We start from the raw sequence: 22,319 nt of genomic DNA, 5'->3' as shown, positions 1-22,319 counted from the left end.
GAAAATGAAAAGCATTTTCACAATGCAACAGGGCAGCTGCTTGACATGGGACCCCCGAAGCCAGTGGAGATTACTGGAGTAGTGGTGTCTAATATAGGGATTTTAGCTTCTAGAGGATCCACGGATATAGTATATACCTTGGGGTTGATTTACTAAACCTGGAGAGTGCAAAATCTGGTGCAGCTCTTCATAGAAACCAACCAGCTTCCAGGTGTTTTGTCAAAGCTTAATCGCACAAGCTGAAAGCGGACCTTCAGTCATTTTTTTTCATCTTTTCATTTATTAAATCCTCTGCCCTTATTGTTTTAACTTTGAATAGTAAAACATTTTTTTTTTTTCTGCCAGTAAATACCTTATACAGCCCACTTCTTTCTTGTCTGGTCATTAGGCTAATGACGTCACGCACAGCTCTCTCTCACTCTTATGAGAGTTTGCCAGCAAGGGAGGAGGGATGAGTCATAGGAGAGCCAATGAGAGCTGCAAAGCTGGAGGAGGCTGGGTGAGGGCGGAGATAACAGGAGACTGCAGAGATCCACAAGTATTCATCAAGAGGAGAAATGTGCAGGCAAGTAGTGGTGTGAGTGTGTCTGTCAATTGTGTGTGTGTTTGCATGTATATGTAAATCCAGGAAGTTAGCAGTCAGCAGCTTCAGCTGCCCACAGCAGCAAAAGGCTGCAGCCAGACTTAGTGGAGGGAGATTTCTGCAGCATATTTGGCAAGTACAGAATCACAGTATATATAAAATATGCAAAGTGGCTGGAGGGAAGCTTCAGAATACCAAATATGTTTTTATTACAAATTATGTGAGCAGACTGCAGTTTCTCGAAGTTAGAAGCTGATTGGCTACCATGCCCAGCTGCACCAGATTTTTCACTCTCCAGTTTTAGTAAATCAACCCCATAGTTACATTGGTCCAATATCTATACCTGGAATAAAGCCGTACCTTCGAGATTTTATTTTTATAATGTCTATAATGGTAAACTTTTTAATATACACAGAAAAACACTTAAAAAAAAAAATGTTCATTAGTACAATGCTTGCTGCTGACCAGTTTATATTATTTCAGAGTTCCGCTCCAGTTGATTGGGTTATATTGTAGAAGTTCTCTCTCCTTCAGTGTCTCCAGGGATCGGGTCAGACGGTTTTCTTGCCATCTGCTTTCCATTAACTGCAAATATTGAAAAAAGCATTAATACATGAAATTCTTTAGGCTGATTTATTAAGTGATCTAAGTGATTAGGATTTATTACCCCCGATAATCACTTTTATTCTAATTCTCTAAAATATTAAAACCCATCTCCAGTTCTCTCCTGCCTCCCAATCACCCCCTGAAGGACTGCTGCATGTATAATATGCATTTGACTTTTCAATATGTCTTCAGGCCAGTCATGTGGCAACTGGGACACTTTCTCTTTAGAGCTTCTATGGCAGGGGTCTCCAAACTGTTTAAATAAAGGGCCATATTACTGTCCCTCAGACTTTAAAGGGGTTGGACTTTGGCCAGAGGGACTAGAAAATGCTCCAGCATCATTAGAAATAAACAATGCCTCAGGCATGGTGGTCATTGGGAGTAAAAAAACTGACTCTGTGTCCCTGGTTATTAGGAGGAGGAATAGTACCCCCCATTTTTTATTGCCCCATGCAATAAATAGTGCCCTGTTGTTGGTGTCAGTGAGAGGAATAGTGGTCCATCCTTGTTAACAGTGGGAGGTATAGTGCCCCCTTGTTGTCAGTGGGAGGAATAATGCCTCATCATTGGTCTCGTTGGGAGGAATAGAGTCCCGTTGTTGGTCTCGTTGGGAGGAATAGAGTCCCGTTGTTGGTCTCGTTGGGAGGAATAGAGTCCCGTTGTTGGTCTCGTTGGGAGGAATAGAGTCCCGTTGTTGGTCTCGTTGGGAGGAATAGAGTCCCGTTGTTGGTCTCGTTGGGAGGAATAGAGTCCCGTTGTTGGTCTCGTTGGGAGGAATAGAGTCCCGTTGTTGGTCTCGTTGGGAGGAATAGAGTCCCGTTGTTGGTCTCGTTGGGAGGAATACTGCCCTGTTTTCGGGGTTTGTAGGCGCTCCATCATTGGTGTCAGTGGGAGGAATTATGCCCCACAGTTGTCAGTGGAAGAAATGGTTCCTGATCATTGATGTCAGTAGGGAGAATAGTTGAATGAAAAAAAGAGGGATAGTGGCGCTGCCTAAAATGTGCAAAATATATAATATGTATAATGTAACGAAAAACTAGATAATAAAGTGACTGGTGCATATAATAGTATAATGCAGTGATATCAAACACTATATATCAATCCAAAATGCAATCAACTTTAAAAGCTTGCTAACAGTGCATAATAAATCACAAAGTGCGATATTAAAGGTGCTGGGTGTACAGGTTATAAAGTGACTGGTGCTTGCAAAAAATATATCATGCGATGAATAAATTAGAAATGCCAATAACCAGCAAATATATTGATGTGCAATAAAGTGCTTAACAAAACAGTGCTTCAGTGAATAAAAAGCCCCTCCCTACCATATCTTATGGTATGAGGGTAATATATAAAGTGCCAATAGTGAATGGCAATCAATATGCACACAAAGGACAGTCCAGTGAAAATAAACAGTCTTTATATCACGTGCAATGACCAAAAGCAGGTGTAGAGAGTTCAAGATCCATATAAGTGACCACAATCTGGTAATGCTATATGAGGAGTGACCCCGTGGTGGACAGTGAGGTATTGGGTGACCCTTCTGGTAAGAGGACACACTTACCAGAAACACCCACCCCACACGGGTATAGAGCGGGTGTAGGAATATATCCAGCGATCCCTCGAATCCGATTGGTCCTGAGCAGGGACGTCCTATCGGAAGCCAAGCTGGTCCTAGTGTGAGGTATCCCCTATGGTGTACTTGGGTCCTAACAGGCTCTTAATGGTAGGTCCAAGGTGTTCACCGGTGTCACTCCAGAGTGTATAGCAGGGAGTAATGATAAACAAGGGACATAGCGTAATTCCGTATAGAATTTTATTAAATGCAATAAAGAGAGGTACTCACAAATCGGTAGAATCAAACAAGTGTGTAGCAGGAAGGAGCGCAATACGGTCCAAGCCTCGATCTCAGAAGGTGAAAACCGGCAATGGCATGACGCTGTACACGTTTCGTAGTCAATACCTCATCAGCGGCCACTACGAAACGCATACAGCGTGTCACGCCATTTCTGGTTTTCACCTTCTGAGATCGAGGCTTGGACCGCATCGCGCTCCTTCCTGCTACACACTTGTTTGATTCTACCGATTTGCGAGTACCTCTCTTTATTGCATTTAATAAAATTCTATACGGAATTACGCTATGTCCCTTGTTTATCATTACTCCCTGGTATACACTCTGGAGTGACACCGGTGAACACCTTGGACCTATCTACCATTAAGAGCCTGTTAGGACCCAAGTACACCATAGGGGATACATCACACTAGGACCAGCTAAGTTTCCAATAGGACGTCCCTGCTCAGGACCAATCGGATTCGAGGGATCGCTGGATATATTCCTACACCCGCTCTATACCCGTGTGGGGTGGGTGTTTCTGGGAAGTGTGTCCTCTTACCAGAAGGGTCACCCAATACCTCACTGTCCACCACGGGGTCACTCCTCATATAGCATTACCAGATTGTGGTCACTTATATGGATCTTGAACTCTCTACACCTGCTTTTGGTCATTGCACGTGATATAAAGACTGTTTATTTTCACTGGACTGTCCTTTGTGTGCATATTGATTGCCATTCACTATTGGCACTTTATATATTACCCTCATACCATAAGATATGGTAGGGAGGGGCTTTTTATTCACTGAAGCACTGTTTTGTTAAGCACTTTATTGCACATCAATATATTTGCTGGTTATTGGCATTTCTAATTTATTCATCGCATGATATATTTTTTGCACGCACCAGTCACTTTATAACCTGTACAGCCAGCACCTTTAATATCGCACTTTGTGATTTATTATGCACTGTTAGCAAGCTTTTAAAGTTGATTGCATTTTGGATTGATATATAGTGTTTGATATCACTGCATTATACTATTATATGCACCAGTCACTTTATTATCTAGTTTTTCGTTGCATTATACATATTATATATTTTGCACATTTTAGGCAGCGCCACTATCCCTCTTTTTTTCATTCATCTATGGTGATAGTCCTCGGACTATTATTTAGGGAGGCTGCAGCCTAATCTTACATCACCTTTGCATTTAGTTGCACATATATCCCTTTTCCGAGTAGACCATTAGCGCGGAAGTTTTATATCTTCCAGTAGGGAGAATAGTGCCTAATATCAGTGGGAGAACAGTATAAAGACAAGCAGAGGGCCAATGGGATGCAGTTTGGACTTATGGCATTGGGCAGTCGATGATGGAAAGATCAGTCATGTCAGGGCCAGTATGAGTGAAGGATACCAAGGTTGATGCCAAGGCGGTGACTGTGTGATGTCCTGAAATCATAGTATGTCCTCAGTCTCCAGGCTGAATGACACAGGGTGGACATCTTGTGCAAAAGAAGTACTTTGGAGGATAGCTCAGGTTTGAATTTCAGTATTGCAGAAAAAGCATTATTAGAGACAATCAATAAAAAAAATGAGGGATTGACCGGTTATCGGCAAGGCCGATATGCACTTTCCCCGATATATCGGTATCGGCCCCGGAGGTTGTCGATATTACTGTATGTGTATGTAATATTAGTGTATGTAAAATCCTAGCATCCACTTTGTTAGTGTTATATATATATATATATATAATGTCCAGTGTGTGTTTTTGTAATCTAATAATGTGCAATACCTTCATTACATCGTCGCTTGGCCCTTCCGTGACCCCCAGCTGTCAGTGGGGGAGGAGAGAAGGACAGCAGAGCGGGAGATGTAACGAAGGTATTTCACACTATTCTAATCTAATACCCGGCACTTCTGTGTACACTACAGAATGGAGGGGCTGAGATTCTCCTCTGAACGCTATTGGTGCTTTTCCACTGCATGGTAAGGATCGGTTTGGCTTGGTTCGGCGCTTTTCCACTGCATGGTACCGCATGGTACGGTTTAGAACGGTTGGGTACGGTTTGGTACAGCGGCACTTTTCCACTACATGGTACGGCTCGCTTAAACAGTACCACCTTGGTTGGGGTTCCAAGCAGGCCGTACTGATCCCATATGCCACAATCCTTTGCATGCAGCATTGATTGTTTGCCACTACCCACTGATTGGTCCGAGAATCGTTGTAATCCCACACACTTACTACTAAGTACTACAACAGCGGAAAAGCAAACCGAGCCGAGTAGAGCCTATACAGTGCTGAAAGGTGCCGACTCGTACCACGCAGTGGAAAAGCAAACTAAGCGGAGCTGGGCCAAGCAGTGCCAAGTGGAGCCGAGCCGGTACTTGCAGTGGAAAAGTGCCATATGAGAGGAGAAAACAGCAGAGTTACATAGTTGCATAGAGTGGGAGATTAGCGAGGAGATCCCGGAGCAGCGATGTAATGAAGGTATTTCCCACTATTCTATTACAAAAACACACACTTGACATTCTAAATCACTAATAAAGTGTATTCTAGGATTTTAATGACACTAAACTAGGTTCACATGGGATTCCTGGCAGGGAGGGAAGGGAAGACCGCACATTACAGCTAAAAGACCTACCCAACATGTTCAGTACCAGATTTGTGTCAAAATGTTATTTTTCAAAACTTTAAATGTACAAAATATTGTCCCAAATCGCCCGATACCGATATGCAATGGCAAAAATATCGGTATCGGCAACGAAAAAAATGATGTTGGTCAATCGCCAAAAAAAATGCATCTATGTTTAGGCTTTAAGGAGGGCAACAGCAATGAGTACATTTTAAAACATAAGCTACTTTAAAAGCAGCTAAAACTGGTGAAAAAACAACCTCACAAATATAAAATCATTGACTCACCCGTTTATTCTCATCCCTGTATCTTCTCAGGAATAAGGCTTTTGCTCGTTCCTGCTCTATGTCCTGGACAATGGTTAACCGGTCAGCTTCCTTGAGAGTCTCCAGTTCCTTGCTCTGGCTTGCCAGGGTCTCCCTCTCCATAGCCCACTTGTCACTCATCTGCTTCTTCAGCATATGTCTTATCTCCTTTCTGCAAAATGTGATAAAGAAAACGGTTCCTGTCATGGAAATGGGATGGGAATCTGTCAGATATATGAACATCTACTGTACCTGATCTTACTGATAAAGACCAGGAGATGACTGTTAAGAGCACCCATAAAAGGCTGCATACATGTGCCATTACATACAGACAGCCATGGACAGTGTCAGGCTTCCTGTCTTCTGCTGATTGGAAACACCTGGACGTATGCACCACAGACGGATGCTGAGGTGGGCAGTGTGTGGTCCTAATTGGCCGTGTGAATCAGTCCTTACATTTTTAGAGTCAACTATCTGTCTATGAGCTGATGCCATTTATTGGCCAATTGAATTTGCCAATACACTTAAATTCTTAAAGGGTATACATTTTATTGCACAATCTTTAAAATTGTAAGTGGGGTTTACAATCCCCTTAAAACATGAGGTAGTTCAGCAAACCATGTTCGGTATTGCAACCCATAATAGAGGCAGCAACCCTAGTACACAAAACTGTTATATATGTGACATCTCAACATTTTCAATATCACGCATTCCAGTATAAAAGGGGGGAGAAGGGGAGAATGCCTTGTCTTGACGCGTTTCGCAATGAAAGCTTCTTCAGGGGTTCATGGGGTGCATTCAAGTATGGTTGCTGAAAAATGAAAATATGTGATGCTATTACTATTATTGATAATGGCATCATTTAATCTGTCTAGACATCACATTTATTGGGGACTGATATAATGCTGACTCCCCCTTGTGGGCGCCATCGAGGACTTTCTGGAGGCTCTTGTCTGGGCCACCACTCCTGCACTATTTTTGTTCTGCGCCATTAATACTTTGAGTGATGGCTTGAGAGATTGTTACGGTTTCTGTCTGTACCCCTTAGTGGTGATATTGTTTCTCAGCGCTTTTGTAAGTGTTTTTTTTTTTTTTTTTTGATGTTTGCCCTCCTTTAAAGGATTATGTATACTGTATATTTGATCAATAAATACAAATAAATTGCCGCTAATTTAAGATAAATAATCTCATAAACGGAGTCAAAATTAAAATAAATATATGACAAATGTGATGTACAAAGTTCAAATGATGTAAGGCCAAAAAGGCAAAAATATAAATCCAAATATAAAATCTATATAAAGTCCATGTGCAAGTGCAGGAAATTATCAGACAATGGTGATCCGGCAATGTGATATAATTTCCTGCACATGGACTTTTGATGAACTTTACACATAGATTGTCTCACAGCTTTGTATCAATTGCACTTTATATAGATTTTATATTTGGATTTATATCTTTGCCTTTTTGGCCTTACATCATTTGAACTTTGTACATCACATTTGTCATATTTTTAAATGTTGTTTATGAGATTATTTATCTTAAATTAGCGCCGACTTATTTGCATTTATTTTTTGGTATGTGGTGACACTCCAAATTGGCAGCTTTTTTACCTTGTATTTTAATTTGAATTATATTTTGATTATTTTTCACTATCACTTTCATTTACTTCACTGGTAGTGCAAAGGCTCTTCATTTCTAATTTGTATATTTGATCAAATGCAATCACATGCATTCTCCTTTTTCAGCAACCATACTTTAATGCACCCCAAGAGACCCTGAAGAAGCTTTTATTGTGAAACGCGTCGGTACAAGGCATTCACCCCCTTTTCCACCCTTTTTGGAATGCGTGATATTAATGTTGATGTCACATATGTAACAGTATGGTATATATCTACTGTATGTGTACAAGGGGAGCTGCCTCTCTATTAGGGGTTGCAATGCCCATGTAACCATACTCCTATTTTTAGAGGATTGTAAACCCCACTTACGGTTTTAAGAATTGTGCAAAAAAATGTATACACTTTTAAAGCTTACTTATGCATGGCATACTAGGTTATTATGAAATACTTGCCTTAAAACAAAGCCTTCCAGCAGCGCCGCCTGCACACCGCTGAGACAGCTGACATCTTCCCCAGTGTTTCTTCCGGGTTCGCGGGCTCCGGCGCTTTGAGTGGCCGGATTCACAATGAAGTCACATGCAGCCACCATTTACAACGTGGGCTCTGAAGGTCCGGCACAGTAAGCCGGACCTTCAGAGGGAATGTACCAATGACTTTATCAGCTGCATGCACTGAATAGCTCCTAAACGGTGCACGTTTAGGAGATTTTCACTGTACCTACAGGTAAGCCTTATTATAGACTTATCTGTAGGTACAGAGTAACAAATAAAACTTCCACTTTAAGAATTTAAGTGTATTGGGAGATTCATTCTGACAGAAGGTCTCAATCAAATCCCTGTCTTTTTCTTTGTTTTTCTACACAATGTTGGGATGGGATGTTGATCAATACAACTGAACTCATTTAGCGCCCATTCAGACTGGTGCGACCCGACTTGCTGGGGTGACCTGTGCACCACGACCTTGGTGCGACTTGCAGGGACTTCATATAATTGAAGTCAATGCAAGTCGCCTCCACGTCGCCCCAAAGTAGTACAGGACCCTTTTTCTAAGTCGGAGCGACTTGTGTCGCTCCTATTAGAGGTCCTGTAACAGGTCCTGTACTACTCAATGGCGAGCGACCGACCGCGACTTGTCAGGCGGCCAAGTCGCGCTAATGTGAATGGACCCTTATATTTAATAATGTATTGGTCAGTTAAACTACTATGTCACTCTTTAGTTTACTGTCCAATTTGTTACAAGGCCTGAACTCTCCTTGACTTGATGGCTGAGCTCTACCAATTGCTATCCTCCTTTTCAGTGGCAGTACCCTTATTGGTCACTAAAGAAAACTCAATGGACTTCCAGTTGGCAGGGCTTTGTCATCAATTTAAAGGCTGGTCAGGCAAATTTTTTACTTCTCTTTAAAATGAACCTTTTATGTCCATATCATGAAATCAGATTTACTGCACAGCAACATACAATCACTTAATTAAATTAAAAGTGAAGTTTTTAACTTTTCCAGGGTTGAAGAGTGCCAAATGGAAAATGAAAGGATATTCCAAAAATGAGGAGAAGGTCAGGAAAAATCTTAATATCAAAAGCTAGATTTTACTTGCCTGTATTCCTCTTTTTCTACAGCTGTGCCATAAAATGGCCGCCTCCAGCCCGTGTGGAACCTGGGAAAATAAAGAGTTTGTTATAGGATGATGCTGAATTGTCTTCTATCAAACCCCGAGTGGAAAATGTAACAGGAGTTTTTACACTTAACCGGTTGCCGACCATCCGCCGCCTTTTTACTGGGGCAGGGTGGCTCTCCTGCGCAAACCGACGTAGACCTACGTCGGTTGCGCGCCTGCAGCTAGGGAAGCGGGAGCCGATGCACGGGTCAGGCGGCTCCGATTGCCACCTGACACCCGCGATCGCAGCTGACCGTTCTTCTACCTGGGATGATCACAGAGCTCCTGTGATCCTTCTATATAGGATCACATGTCTCTGTGATCATTTCACAAGCCACTCCCCTAGGCTCACATTTATCCCCTGAAATCCCCTCCACAATGTTAACCCCTTCCCTGCCAGTGTCATTATTAAAGTAACGGTGCATATGTTTAGCACTGATTACTGTAGTAATGTCACTGGTCTCCCCCAAAAGTGTCAAATGTCAGTTAGGGGTCCGATCTGTCCGCCGCAATGTCGCAGTGCCGCTAAAAATCGCAGGTCGCCGCCATTACTAGTAAAAAAAAAAAAAAAAAACAATAAAAATTACATAAATCTTTCCCGTAGTTAGTAAATGCAATAACCTTTGCGCAAACCAATCAAAATACGCTTATTGTGATTTTTTTTTTTTTTTTTTACCAAAATTTATGTAGCAGAAAACAAGTTGGCCTAAAATGTTAAATTTTGATTTTTACTTTTTTTTTTTTTGAGAATGTTATACAGCAGAATGTGAAAAATATATATATTTTTTTCAGAATTGTCGCTCTTTTTTTGTTTTATAGCGCAAAAAATAAAAATCGCACAGGTGATCAAATACCACCAAAAGAAAGCTCCATTTGTGGGGGAAAAAAGGGCATCAACAGTGTCGCACAACCATGCAATTGTCCATTAAAGTAACGCAGTGCTGAATTGCAAAATATGGCCTGGTCATTAAGGGGGAAAATCTTCCGGTCCAGAAGTGGTTAAAGCAGAACTCAAGCCGTTACTTTGTTTGTCCCTTCTGTTTCAGGTGCTTTGTGAAAAACTGTACTGCTCTTTAATTTTTTTACCCCTCCTCAACCTTGTTCCTCTGAATTTGAAGAATATTGCAGCAGGCACACTTCCAATCTATAAGACGCTCAGTCTGCCACAAGACCCACTTGGCGGCTGCTGTTTCCTATGTGGTGCATATAACTGTCATACAGCCTGTTTAATCAGAATGAGTGAGAGTTGGATGCCGATTTGGCCCCCCTCCCTGTGTGCACCGAATCTCAATTTTCCTGCAGCAGTTGATGTATTGATCAAACAAACTACTGCCTACGCAGTGCTATCTGGACTTCAAACACATGTAACAGCATTTTGTTTCATCTGGATGAGAAAAAACTATCTCTGCAGAGAACCCTCTAGTGCACACGGAGGTGCTGGGCCCAGGAATTCCTCAGAAGTCAATAGTATTTATTGTTGTGTAGAACTATAATATTTTTTTTTTTTTTTTTTTTTACTGTTCTGTCCCCTGTGGGACAAAGAATATGTAGTACTTTTTGTCCCATGGTGTTAGGTGCTGCCTAAACCTAGCATGAGGTCCAATCTGCACCACCTTCTCTTCTGCTGTGGCCAGTCTGACAACAACTAGGAAAAAGACGGACACTTCATATCAGCTGCTTGTCTTTGCTCCAAGTACAAGCAACAGCAAGAGGAATGCAGGGGCTGACACCCCCTCCCTCTGCATTCCTTTTGCTTGTCTTGGGAAAGAGCTCAGAGCTGAGACAAGCTGTCATTTATGAAGTGCCCTTCTCCTTCCTAGCTGTTAGATCAGCCGCGGCAGGAGGAGAGGGGGGGTGCAGGTTTTAAGGGCTGTTTTATGAGTTTGTTGAAGTGTTGGCCAAACAAATGAAATTGTTTGTCAACTTCAATCATATTCAGGCAGATTTTGATTGCATAAAGTGTCAATTACATGCAACTGCCACCAACTTATCAATGCCAATGACTTCCTGATTGTTGGTGGTAGGCTGCATTAATCAGTCCAATTGCATTGAAATTTAATTTGCCAGCAGAAAATGCACTATATTACCAAAAGCCTTTAATGGCTTCCCAGTCTTAGTCCGTAGGGTTCAATAGTGAGTTGGCCCACCCTTTGCAGCTATAACACCTTCAACTCTTTTGGGAAGGCTGTCCACAAGGTTTAGGAGTGTGTCTATGGGAATGTTTGACCATTATTCCAGAAGCGCATTTGTGAGGTAAGGGACTGATGTCGAAGAGAAGGCCGAGCTTGCAGTCTCCGCTCTCATTCATCCCAAAGGTGTTCTATCGAGTTAAGGTCAGGACTCTGTGCAGGCCAGTCAGTTCCTCCACCCCAAACTCGCTCATCCATCTCTTTTATAGACGTTGCTTTGTGCACTGGTCCAAATCATTTGGTGGAGGGGGGGATTATGGTGTGGGGTTATTTTTCAGGGGTTGGGCTTGGCCCCTTCCAGTGCATCAGCACACCAAGACATTTTGGACAACTTCATGCTCCCAACTTTGTGGGAACAGTTTGGGGATGGCCCCTTCCTGTTACAACGTGACTGTGTGCACAAAGCAAGGTCTATAACAACATGGATAAGCAAGTTTGGGGTGGAGGAACTTGACTGGCATAGAGTTCTGACCTCAACCCAATAGCACACCTTTGGGATGAAATGAAGTGGGAACTGTGAGCCAGGTCTTCTCGCTCAACATCAGTGCCCGGCCTCACAAAATGCGCTTCGGGAAGAATGGTAAGTCATTCACATAGACACATGCCTAAACCTTGTGGACAGCCTTCAAGTTCCTGTGCGTGTAAAGGCAGGTGTCCCAATACTTTTTTGGTAATATATTGTATCTGTACTCAGTCTGGATTCCCTTTTCATGTGCAGGCAAGGAAATGACAGGGAGTGTCTGATATAGGATTGCCACCTACCCCGTATAATATGGGATTGGCCTGGATATCAAAATTAAAAAGTTCCATCTTGTATTGATTCAATACAGGACACAGGTTGTCCTGTATTGGTTGCTAGTCTAATAGCCAGATAACTCCTGCTGCCTGGCACCATTGGTTGCCAGGATGCAGGCATATATTGATGCCTAGTGTAGTGAATCTCGGCTCTCCAGTGATGTGTGTGCTCCTTGGTTGAGAACCACTGGCCTAGCGTCCTTGGTTGCTAGAACGCAGACGGCTAACGTTCGTGCATCAGTGGTGGATGATGTGAAGAGAGGGCTTCAGATGAGAAGGACTGAGCTCTGAAGTGAAGAGAGGGATTCAGGGTCGAAGGGCGGAGCGCTGAAGTGAAGAGAGGGCATCCCCGCGATGCCAAGGAGAGGGTGATGTCACCTTTCAGTGCAATGTCCGTGTCCTTCAACCCATCAAATATGGTTTGGCCACTCTTAGCCCTACCTCTAATCTGTCAACTTTTCTGCCCCCTACTACACCTTAATGGCCTTCAATTTGCCAAAACGTTGATGACAACCCAAGTCTGATAGTTGGCTATGGGCCACACAGACAAAATCTTACATTGGGCCTGCTACGAGCTTCCCCAGGTATCTATAATGCTGTTGCCATGGTGATTTCTTGTTAGGTACTCACCGGCTATATTCTCTTTGCTGCATGCAGAGGACCCTCTGGTGATTGTGCTGGTGGGTGGGCACTGTCTCCAGGCTCACCGTCCTCCTCTTCACTCCTGGGGGATGGAGGGGGTTGAGACGAGGAGGGAACTGGAGGAAAAAAAAAAAAACCCCCACGTCTGGGTAAAAGTATTTTGTCATGCACAGGTGAAATAAAACATAGGCTTAGGCCTGGTTCACTCCTATGCAGTTTGCTTTTGATCTTCATTCCCTTTTTGTGTTTTTGCACATGCGTTTTGAATGCATTTTTGCACATTTTTTTTGTGTGTTTTGCATTTTCTATGCTTTTTTTTTGTTTGTCCATTTGTTGGGTGGATTAAAAAATGCAGATCGTGGAAAAATTGCAGCAAAAACACACTACTTGCTTTTCTGCAGCTTCTCCATTGGTTCACACTTATGCAATGCAGAAAACTCAGTGAATCCTCTGCGTTTCCCACACCGCAGCAGCTGACCGTTCTCCTCTCTCAGCAGGGAACGATCGCGGGTGTCAGGCGGCAATCGGAGTCACCTGACCCATGCATCGGAGTCCCTGCTGACGATGCACAACTGCAGCATGCACAATTTAACACTTTACACTCTGGCTCAGTCAGTGAGCAGTTTAGGGCAGTGATGGTGAACCTTGGCACCCCAGATGTTTTGGAACTACATGCAGAGTGCATGAGCATCATGGGAAATGTAGTTCCAACACATCTGGGGTGCCAAGGTTCGCCATCATTGGTCTAGGGCAGGGGTGGGGAACCTTTTTTCTACCAAGGGCCATTTGGATTTTTGTAACATCATTCGGGGGCCGCACAAAATGTATGCATAAATGTAATAGGCATTGATTTGCGGCAAAAAACGCTGTAAAAAATTGCCTGACTTTGAGGTCACAAAAGTGTGAAAGGGGCCTTCAGTAATCAAGGTATAGCGTGCCCCCCTTTCAATGCAGACTGACCACAGCGTGCCCCCCTTTCAATGCAGAGTGACCACAGCGTGCCCCCCTTTCAATGCGGAGTGACCACAGCGTGCCCCCCTTTCAATGCGGAGTGACCACAGCGTGCCCCCCTTTCAATGCGGAGTGACCACAGCGTGCCCCCCTTTCAATGCGGAGTGACCACAGCGTGCCCCCCTTTCAATGCGGAGTGACCACAGCGTGCCCCCCTTTCAATGCGGAGTGCCCAGAGCGTGCCCCCCTTTCAATGCGGAGTGCCCAGAGCGTGCCCCCTTTCAATGCGGAGTGCCCAGAGCGTGCCCCCTTTCAATGCGGAGTGCCCAGAGCGTGCCCCCTTTCAATGCGGAGTGCCCAGAGCGTGCCCCCTTTCAATGCGGAGTGCCCAGAGCGTGCCCCCTTTCAATGCGGAGTGCCCAGAGCGTGCCCCCTTTCAATGCGGAGTGCCCAGAGCGTGCCCCCTTTCAATGCGGAGTGCCCAGAGCGTGCCCCCTTTCAATGCGGAGTGCCCAGAGCGTGCCCCCTTTCAATGCGGAGTGCCCAGAGCGTGCCCCCTTTCAATGCGGAGTGCCCAGAGCGTGCCCCCTTTCAATGCGGAGTGCCCAGAGCGTGCCCCCTTTCAATGCGGAGTGCCCAGAGCGTGCCCCCTTTCAATGCGGAGTGCCCAGAGCGTGCCCCCTTTCAATGCGGAGTGCCCAGAGCGTGCCCCCTTTCAATGCGGAGTGCCCAGAGCGTGCCCCCTTTCAATGCGGAGTGCCCAGAGCGTGCCCCCTTTCAATGCGGAGTGCCCAGAGCGTGCCCCCCTTTCAATGCGGAGTGCCCAGAGCGTGCCCCCCTTTCAATGCGGAGTGCCCAGAGCGTGCCCCCCTTTCAATGCGGAGTGCCCAGAGCGTGCCCCCCTTTCAATGCGGAGTGCCCAGAGCGTGCCCCCCTTTCAATGCGGAGTGCCCAGAGCGTGCCCCCCTTTCAATGCGGAGTGCCCAGAGCGTGCCCCCCTTTCAATGCGGAGTGCCCAGAGCGTGCCCCCCTTTCAATGCGGAGTGCCCAGAGCGTGCCCCCCTTTCAATGCGGAGTGCCCAGAGCGTGCCCCCTTTCAATGCGGAGTGCCCAGAGCGTGCCCCCTTTCAATGCGGAGTGCCCAGAGCGTGCCCCCTTTCAATGCGGAGTGCCCGACCACAGCGTGCCCCCTTTCAATGCGGAGTGCCCGACCACAGCGTGCCCCCTTTCAATGCGGAGTGCCCGACCACAGCGTGCCCCCTTTCAATGCGGAGTGCCCGACCACAGCGTGCCCCCTTTCAATGCGGAGTGATTGGGCACAATGCAGAGTGAACAGCGTGCCAAGCCCCAGAGCACTTACCTGTTGTAGCGGCGGCCGGCTTCCTCTCTTCAGTCCCCACGTCTCTTCGAGTCCTTCCGCGTCCCGCCTCCCGCCTCCTCCTCGGCCAATGACATTGGTCGAGGAGGAGGCGGATCCGTGAGACAGTAGCGAATTTTCATTCGCTATTGTCACACAAATGGGCGGGCTCGATGCGCACTGCTCTGCGCCTCGGGTCCAGCCTTTTCGGAGATTCACAGTGTCAGAACGGAGCCATTGGCTCCTTCTGACACAGCGGCACGGATCGCGGGCCGCACAGAAGGATCGTGCGGGCCGCATATGGCCCGCGGGCCGGAGGTTCCCCACCCCTGGTCTAGGGGATGCAGTTGTTTTTGTGGTTTTATTTAAATTAGGGATGGGAGAAGGGAAGTGTGGGATACTCCAACTTGAACTATTTACAATACATGAGGACTCCTGTCTGAATATACAGCCAAGCTGCTTATTCACCTTGCCACTTAGATGAATGTAGGATTACTTGTTAGGATGAATTATCTTCAGAATACACGCCTATTACCTCCTTTCACTTGACCTGCTCACACCCGTCCTCTGACTATCCTACACCGGGGTGGCCCTCCTCAGGTCCGCCCCTAGACACGATCCCCTGTACTCACGATACTGTTTTTCGAGGGTCTCACATGTCTCTACCCCCCTCAGTCAGCTCTCATGGACCCCTGGGTTCAGCTCGACTGCCTGTGACCGCGTGCCACTGCTACAGAGGAGGAGGCAGCCACCGCCCTCCTTCCGGGACTCTGCTCACCAGCCAAAGACCCCGCAGCACATGTGCTCCTGGCTTTTATACCACACCCCACAATGCACCGAGGCAATCAGTCTGTGCCAATCACTGGATCTGTATCAATGCCTGTGTACCCATTGGTCAGATTTCCTCCACTGTCCAATGTGCCTCCCTATTGGACCAGTGTGAAACACTCCCTAGGCCAGATGAATCGCACACTGAGCACATTGAGCAGACCTGACTCACACATCCTGCTCTCGGGTAAGCAGAAAACAATATAGATTTCCCTGCTGCTCCTCTGATAGGCAGACAGAGCCAAACTACACTTTCTCTCGCACCTACCTAGGAGGGTGCTACATACACTAATTGGGATTTTTTTTTACCAAAAATATGTAGTAGAACACGTATTGGTCTAATTTGATGAAGAAATTCTATTTTTTTTTTACATTTTTTTTTTTATTGGGAATGTTTTATAGCAGAAAGTAAAAAAAATATTGTTTTTGTTTTTCAAAATTGTCGGATCACCCCCTCACCCTCTGACATGTTTCTCCCAATGGGCTTAACCATAGAGCACACATTATAATTTCCCATAAAAAAAAGTTTCCTTTTTTACTGATGGGGTTCCATTGATGCATATGGGGGGGGGGCTCCATATAACAGAATAATGGCTTCATACTTACGACCATGCTGGTGGTATGTGATACTGGCACAGCGGGCAGACACAGGGGGGTGATGGAACTTTTTCTTTTAGGAGTGAAGTAATCTCCCCAGGTGACGATCGGTGTACTTGGCAACGACACCCCTTCTGGAGAAAAGACGTGATAAGACTTTGATAAATGATGTCTTTCTAGATGCTTACATATAATATTCAATCTAGAGCTTGTTCACACTTGCTTTGCTCTGTGAAGAGTGATCTGAATTCAGATCGCTCTTCAGAGAGCATTTGACAGTTGGGGAGGAGGCGTTGTATCGCCTCCTCACTGCCTGCTTTAATCCGTTGAAGCCTGAACTAGCATGCAGCAACTGCATGTATTACAAATGTTTGTGGTGTGGCAGGGGAGGACTGGGCCAGGGGGCAGGGGGGCAATTGCCCCCTGGGGCCGCTCTGATGCCCTGTAAAAAGGTTGCACCGCTTCTGTCACAGACATGCCTAAAGGATTCCTGGTGAAGAGAAGTAAAAAGTCCTCACTGCCGACCTACTGAGTAGTGCAGGATGAAGACAAGGACAGAGCGCAGCGGCCCCCCCCCAGCATGGATGGTGTAAACTGTGTCTAAGCAAAGGCCGGTTCCATGCCCCACTGGAGACTCTCCCCCGACCAGCCCCAACTGGGCTGTCCCAGCTCCCCCCAACCGCCCCCCTGCTGGCTAGCTCGGAAACCCGGATTCGGCCGGTGGTTAGGGAGTACCTGGAGTGGAGCTTCAGCTTGGAATGGGGGTCAGGAGGAGGCCAAGAGGAAGGAGAATGGGAGGGGGGCCGAGTTGCTGCACCATGGACCTCTGGATTGTACTTGCCCCCTGGGCCAAAAGTTGTCAGTCTGCCCCTGGTGGTGTGCTTGCAGAGCGGCCCTATTTGCTTGAATAAAGGGGGTAGCAAGGCTCAACTGTAGGGTTTTACTGCCCCCCACCCACTAGTGTGCACTAGTGAGCCCCTCGGGGCCTTTTCACACAGACATTGAATCCTAAAGCAGCCTTTAAAATGAATTAATGCACCAATGGCGTTAATAAGCCTTTTGAACATGCTGCTGGGGGGGGGGGGGGGGCTCTTCAAACACCCTGTGGCCTCATTTAGACTAGCGGTTGGAGGGGGGGTTAAAAATGTGCAGTTGAGCTGTGTTTTTAGTGCCCCCTAACTTCCCCCTTAAGCTGCAGTGGCAGGGAGTGGGAGTGTTTACAGGCCGTGGTCACAATGCTTCCCATCTGCAGTAAAAACTACTCAGCAAACCCCAATCTGCCCACCAAGAACGGCCCATTCAAGCAAATTGTGAAGTGCTGCAAACACCCATGCAATGCAGGTAATTGTTGCACAATCATTCAGCACAAACGGGGTTAAAACAAGCGGTGAGGGGGCATCACAACACCTGTCAACTGCCTCTGAAAAGTGATCCATACGAGTGTTGCTTTTCAGAGGAGCAACGGCTTTAGACGCACATCTAATCCCAGCCTGTGAGATATGTTTTTTGTATTTTTTTAACACTGATTACTTTTGACTCTTTGCAATCAAGTTTTTTCCCCCTTTATGTTCACCTGGTGGTCCTGCCAGTAACACACTTCCTGTCCTGGGGTGACAACACTCACTTACTGTACTGCATGTACTTGCTTCTGATTTAAACTACAGAACACCCCCCCCCCCCCTCCGCACCCTCCTAACATGGAGGGGGGGGGGGGGGGTTCCACAGAGTGAACTGGGCAGGGCTGATGACACTGCTTGGGATTTCAGTGCATTTTCAGGATCAATTAATTTTTTAAACATATAAAAGTAAACACTTTTAATGATATATTTACCAGACCAAAAGGTAGCAAATCATTGTTAACCACTTTACGTCTGCTCGCGGTAATACTACTGCGGCAGAGTGGTTCGTTATCGTCTGACGACGTAGTATTAACGTCGTCAGACACTCCCCCTTCTGGGCGGCGCTTGCTCGCCGCCGGAGGCTCGCTCCCGCTGTTTTCATTCACAGCGGGAGTCGGGCCAGGGGAGGAGCAGCGGCGATCGCCGCTGCTCTGCCCCGATCGCCGGGGATCTAGTGTGGAGATCCACCCGCCTGTGTAAACACAAGCGGACGGATCTCCATAGTGACAGGCAGTGTTGGGGTAGTTACTCAAAAAATGTAACTAGTTACTTCTGTAAATTGTAATGAGATTACTTTACTAGTTACTGCATTTGAAAAGTAACTTCACTACTTATTACTTTACTTTCCTCTTTCTTAATTGACCGTGTAGAAGAAGATACATGACACTCTTTCTGCATAGAGTTTATTGTATAAACGCAGGCTTTGGGAAACATGAGAACAAAACCTGAAAAAACTGAATAAAACATAAAGTGCAACAAAAATTCATAAACTTCATCCCTCTCTATTCTTCGAAATAACGATTGTATCGCACGGCTTGGGTAACGCAGGAAAGCGCGTTCCTATAGCCTAGTAAAGTAGTGTAGTTACCAATATTAGTATTGTAACTAGTTACATTACTTAGTTACCAAAAAAAGTCATGTAGTTACTGTAATTAGTTACTTTGTAACTCGTTACCCCCAACACTGGTGACAGGGAGTGACAGATCGGACTGTTCAGCATAGCTGAACATGCGATCTGTCCATGACTCACTCAGTCACCTCCCCCACCACACGTCAGTAAGCACCAGGCATACATTAACCCCTCCCTCTCCAATAAAATTAACCCCTTCCCTGCCAGTGTCATTTTTACAGTAACAGTGCATATATATAGCACTGATTACTGTAGTAATGTCACTGGTACCCCCAAAAGTGTCAAAAATGTCAGTCAAGGGTCCGATCTGTCCACCGCAATGTCGCAGTCCCACAAAAAAAATCGCAGATCGCCACCATTACGCGTTAAAAAAAAAAAAACACCAAAAATGACAGAAATCTTTCCCTTTGTTAGTAAACGCAATAACTTTTGCGCAAACCAATCAAAATACGCTTATTGCGATTTTTTTTTTTTTTTTTTACCAAACATAGGTAGCAGAAAACAAATTGGCCAAAAATTTTTTAAAAAATTGGTTTTTACATCTTTTTTGGGGGGAATTTCATATAAAAAAATGTTAAAAATATTGTTGTTTTTTCAAAATAAACGCTCTTTTTTTGTTTATAGCGCAAAAAGTAAAAATCGCACAGGTGATCAAATACCACCAAAAGAAAGCTCTGTTTGTGGTAAAAAAAACGACGTAAATTTCGTTTGGGTACGGCGTCGCACAACCGCGCAATTGTCAGTTGAAGTCGCACAGCGCCGAATCGCAAAAAGTGGCCTGGACGGAAGACGGCAAAATCCTCCGGTGGTAAAGTGGTTAAGGTAGAACTATAGGCGAAACTTTTTTTTTTTTTTTTTATGGAGTAAAGGAGGGTTTTAACCCCTACCAGGTTTTTGGCCATCTGTGTCCCTGTTGGGGAGATTTCCCTTCACTTCCTGCCCCATAGCCAAAACAGGAAGTGAAGGAAATCCCTCCAAAGTGACAGAATCCAGAACTAGTGTCCGTCCCCACAAGGAAGATTTGCCCTCTATTTCTGTTTTGGTGACAACCCATATTTTGGGATTTTCTTTCACTTTTGATAACAGTCACCAGGACCGATAGAGAGGGTGAATCTCTCTAATGGGGTCACAGACAGCAATAAAAACCTGACAGGGGTTCTAATCCCTCTCCACTCTATCCCAAACTAACAAAAAAATGTTTTGCCTTTAGTTATACATCAGGCATGTCCAACCTGCGGCCCGGGGGCCGCATGCGGCCTAGAGCCCCAGGCAATGAGGCCCACTGCCCCCTGACAATTTACTTATTTTTTGATGGGGAAGAAGGAAGTTGGGTCAGGGGCACGGCCACAGCGGCTTCCAACTTATTGTAGGCAGAGGCTGCCTCGGAAGGGATCATCCTCTAGTTGTGTTAAATTAGTGCTTGGGGGGGGGGGGGGGCAGCAGCACGGGAAGGGCACGGCAGTGTTTTATTACTTATATACCTTAACTATAGTATATATTTTATATGCGGCCCGAGAAGATTTCTCTACACTCAATGTGGCCCAGAGAAGCCAAAAGGTTGGACACCCATGATATACATGAAATACATCAGACTGAACAATGGACGGGTTGGTAGGAATTCAGAGCTTGCCTACTTACTCAGGCTCATTCTTTGACCTTGCCGGGGTCAGATGACCTGCAATGAAAGGGACATTTGTACTGGTAATAATAAAACATTTCTGCATCGTATTAATGTGATCCCAACCCACGGCCAGGGTCAGGGCCATCCCCTCTATGTGTACTGATTGCCTACGGTCTCTGCTTCCACCTCATGGGAAGGGGAACTCTGATGGGGACCCTGGTATAAGGGGGAACTCTAATGGGGACTCTGGTATAAGGGGAACTCTGATGGGGACCCTGGTATAAGGGGGAACTCTCATGGGGACCCTGGTATAAGGGGGAACTCTGATGGGTACCCTGGTATAAGGGGGAACTCTCATGGGTACTCTGGTATAAGGGGGAACTCTGATGGGGACCCTGGTAAAAGGGGAACTCTAATGGGGACTCTGGTATAAGGGGAAACTCTGATGGGGACCCTGATATAAAGGGAAACTCTGATGGGGACCCTGATATAAAGGGAAACTCTGATGGGGACCCTGATATAAAGGGAAACTCTGATGGGGACCTTGATGTAAAAAGGAACTCGGATGGTGCCCCTTATGTAAGGGGGATTCTAATGGGGACCATGGTATAAGGGGAACTCTGATGGTGACCTTGACATAAGGGGGATTCTAATGGGGACCCTGGTACAAGGGTGATTCTGATGGGGACCCCGATGTAAAGGGGACTTTGACAGGAGCCATAATGTAAGAGGAATTTTATTGGGGACCCTTATGTAAGGGGGAACTCTGATGGCAACTATGATGTAAGGGGGAACTCTGATGGGGACCCTGATGTAAAAGAGACTCTGATGGGGAACCTGATGTAAGGGGGATTCTGATGGGGATCCTCATGTAGGAGGGGATTCTCATGGGGACTCTAATATAAGGAGGAATCTGATGGAGACCTTGATGTAAGGGGAATCTGATGGGAACCATGATGTAAGGGGGATTCTGATGGGGACCCTGATGTAACGGGGACCTCTGATGGGAACCCTGATGTAAGGGGGACTCTGATGGGGACCATGATGTAGGGGGACTCTGATGGGGACCATGATGTAGGGGGATTTGATGGGGACAATGATGTAGGGGGATCTGATGGGGACCATGATGTATTGGGGACCATGATGTAAGGGGGACTCTGATGAGGACCATGATGTAAGGGGGATTCTGATGGGGACCATGATGTAAGGGGAACTCCGATGGGGACCCTGATATAAGGGGGACTCTGATGGGGACTGTGATGTAGGGGGATCTGATGGGGACCATGATGGAAGGAGGGACTCTGATGGGAACCATGATGTAAAGGGGTACTCTGTTGGGAACCCTGATGTAAGGGGGACTCTGATGTATTGGGGATCTGATATGGACCACGATGTAAGGAGGAACTCTGGTGGGAACCCTGATGTAAGGGGGGAACTCTGGTGGGAACCCTGATGTAAGGGGGTATTCTGATGGGGACAATGATGTAGGGGGGATCTGATGGAGACCATGATGTATTGGGGATCTGATGGGGACCATGATGTAATGAGCATTCTGATGGGGACCATGATGTAAAGGGATTC

At 45.9% G+C, this 22,319-nt stretch overlaps 1 protein-coding gene across 1 annotated transcript; it reads right to left on the bottom strand.

Annotated features, from left to right (window-relative positions):
• Positions 1 to 1,040: 1,040 nt before the first annotated feature.
• Positions 1,041 to 20,791, bottom strand: LOC309561021 (uncharacterized protein). The gene is made up of 6 exons (XM_082264736.1): positions 20,756 to 20,791; positions 16,598 to 16,722; positions 12,844 to 12,971; positions 9,166 to 9,229; positions 5,938 to 6,123; positions 1,041 to 1,168 (listed from the first exon to the last, which is right to left on the bottom strand). The coding sequence occupies exons 1-6, from the start codon at positions 20,763 to 20,765 to the stop codon at positions 1,058 to 1,060; spliced, it is 624 nt and encodes a 207-aa protein (XP_082120862.1). The 5' UTR covers positions 20,766 to 20,791; the 3' UTR covers positions 1,041 to 1,057.
• Between the last annotated feature and the right edge of the window lie 1,528 nt (positions 20,792 to 22,319).

This window comes from Pelophylax lessonae (assembly GCF_965119305.1).
Source record: "Pelophylax lessonae genome assembly, chromosome: 8".
NCBI lineage: Eukaryota > Metazoa > Chordata > Amphibia > Anura > Ranidae > Pelophylax > Pelophylax lessonae.
This window is presented reverse-complemented; position numbering and strand designations above follow the sequence as displayed.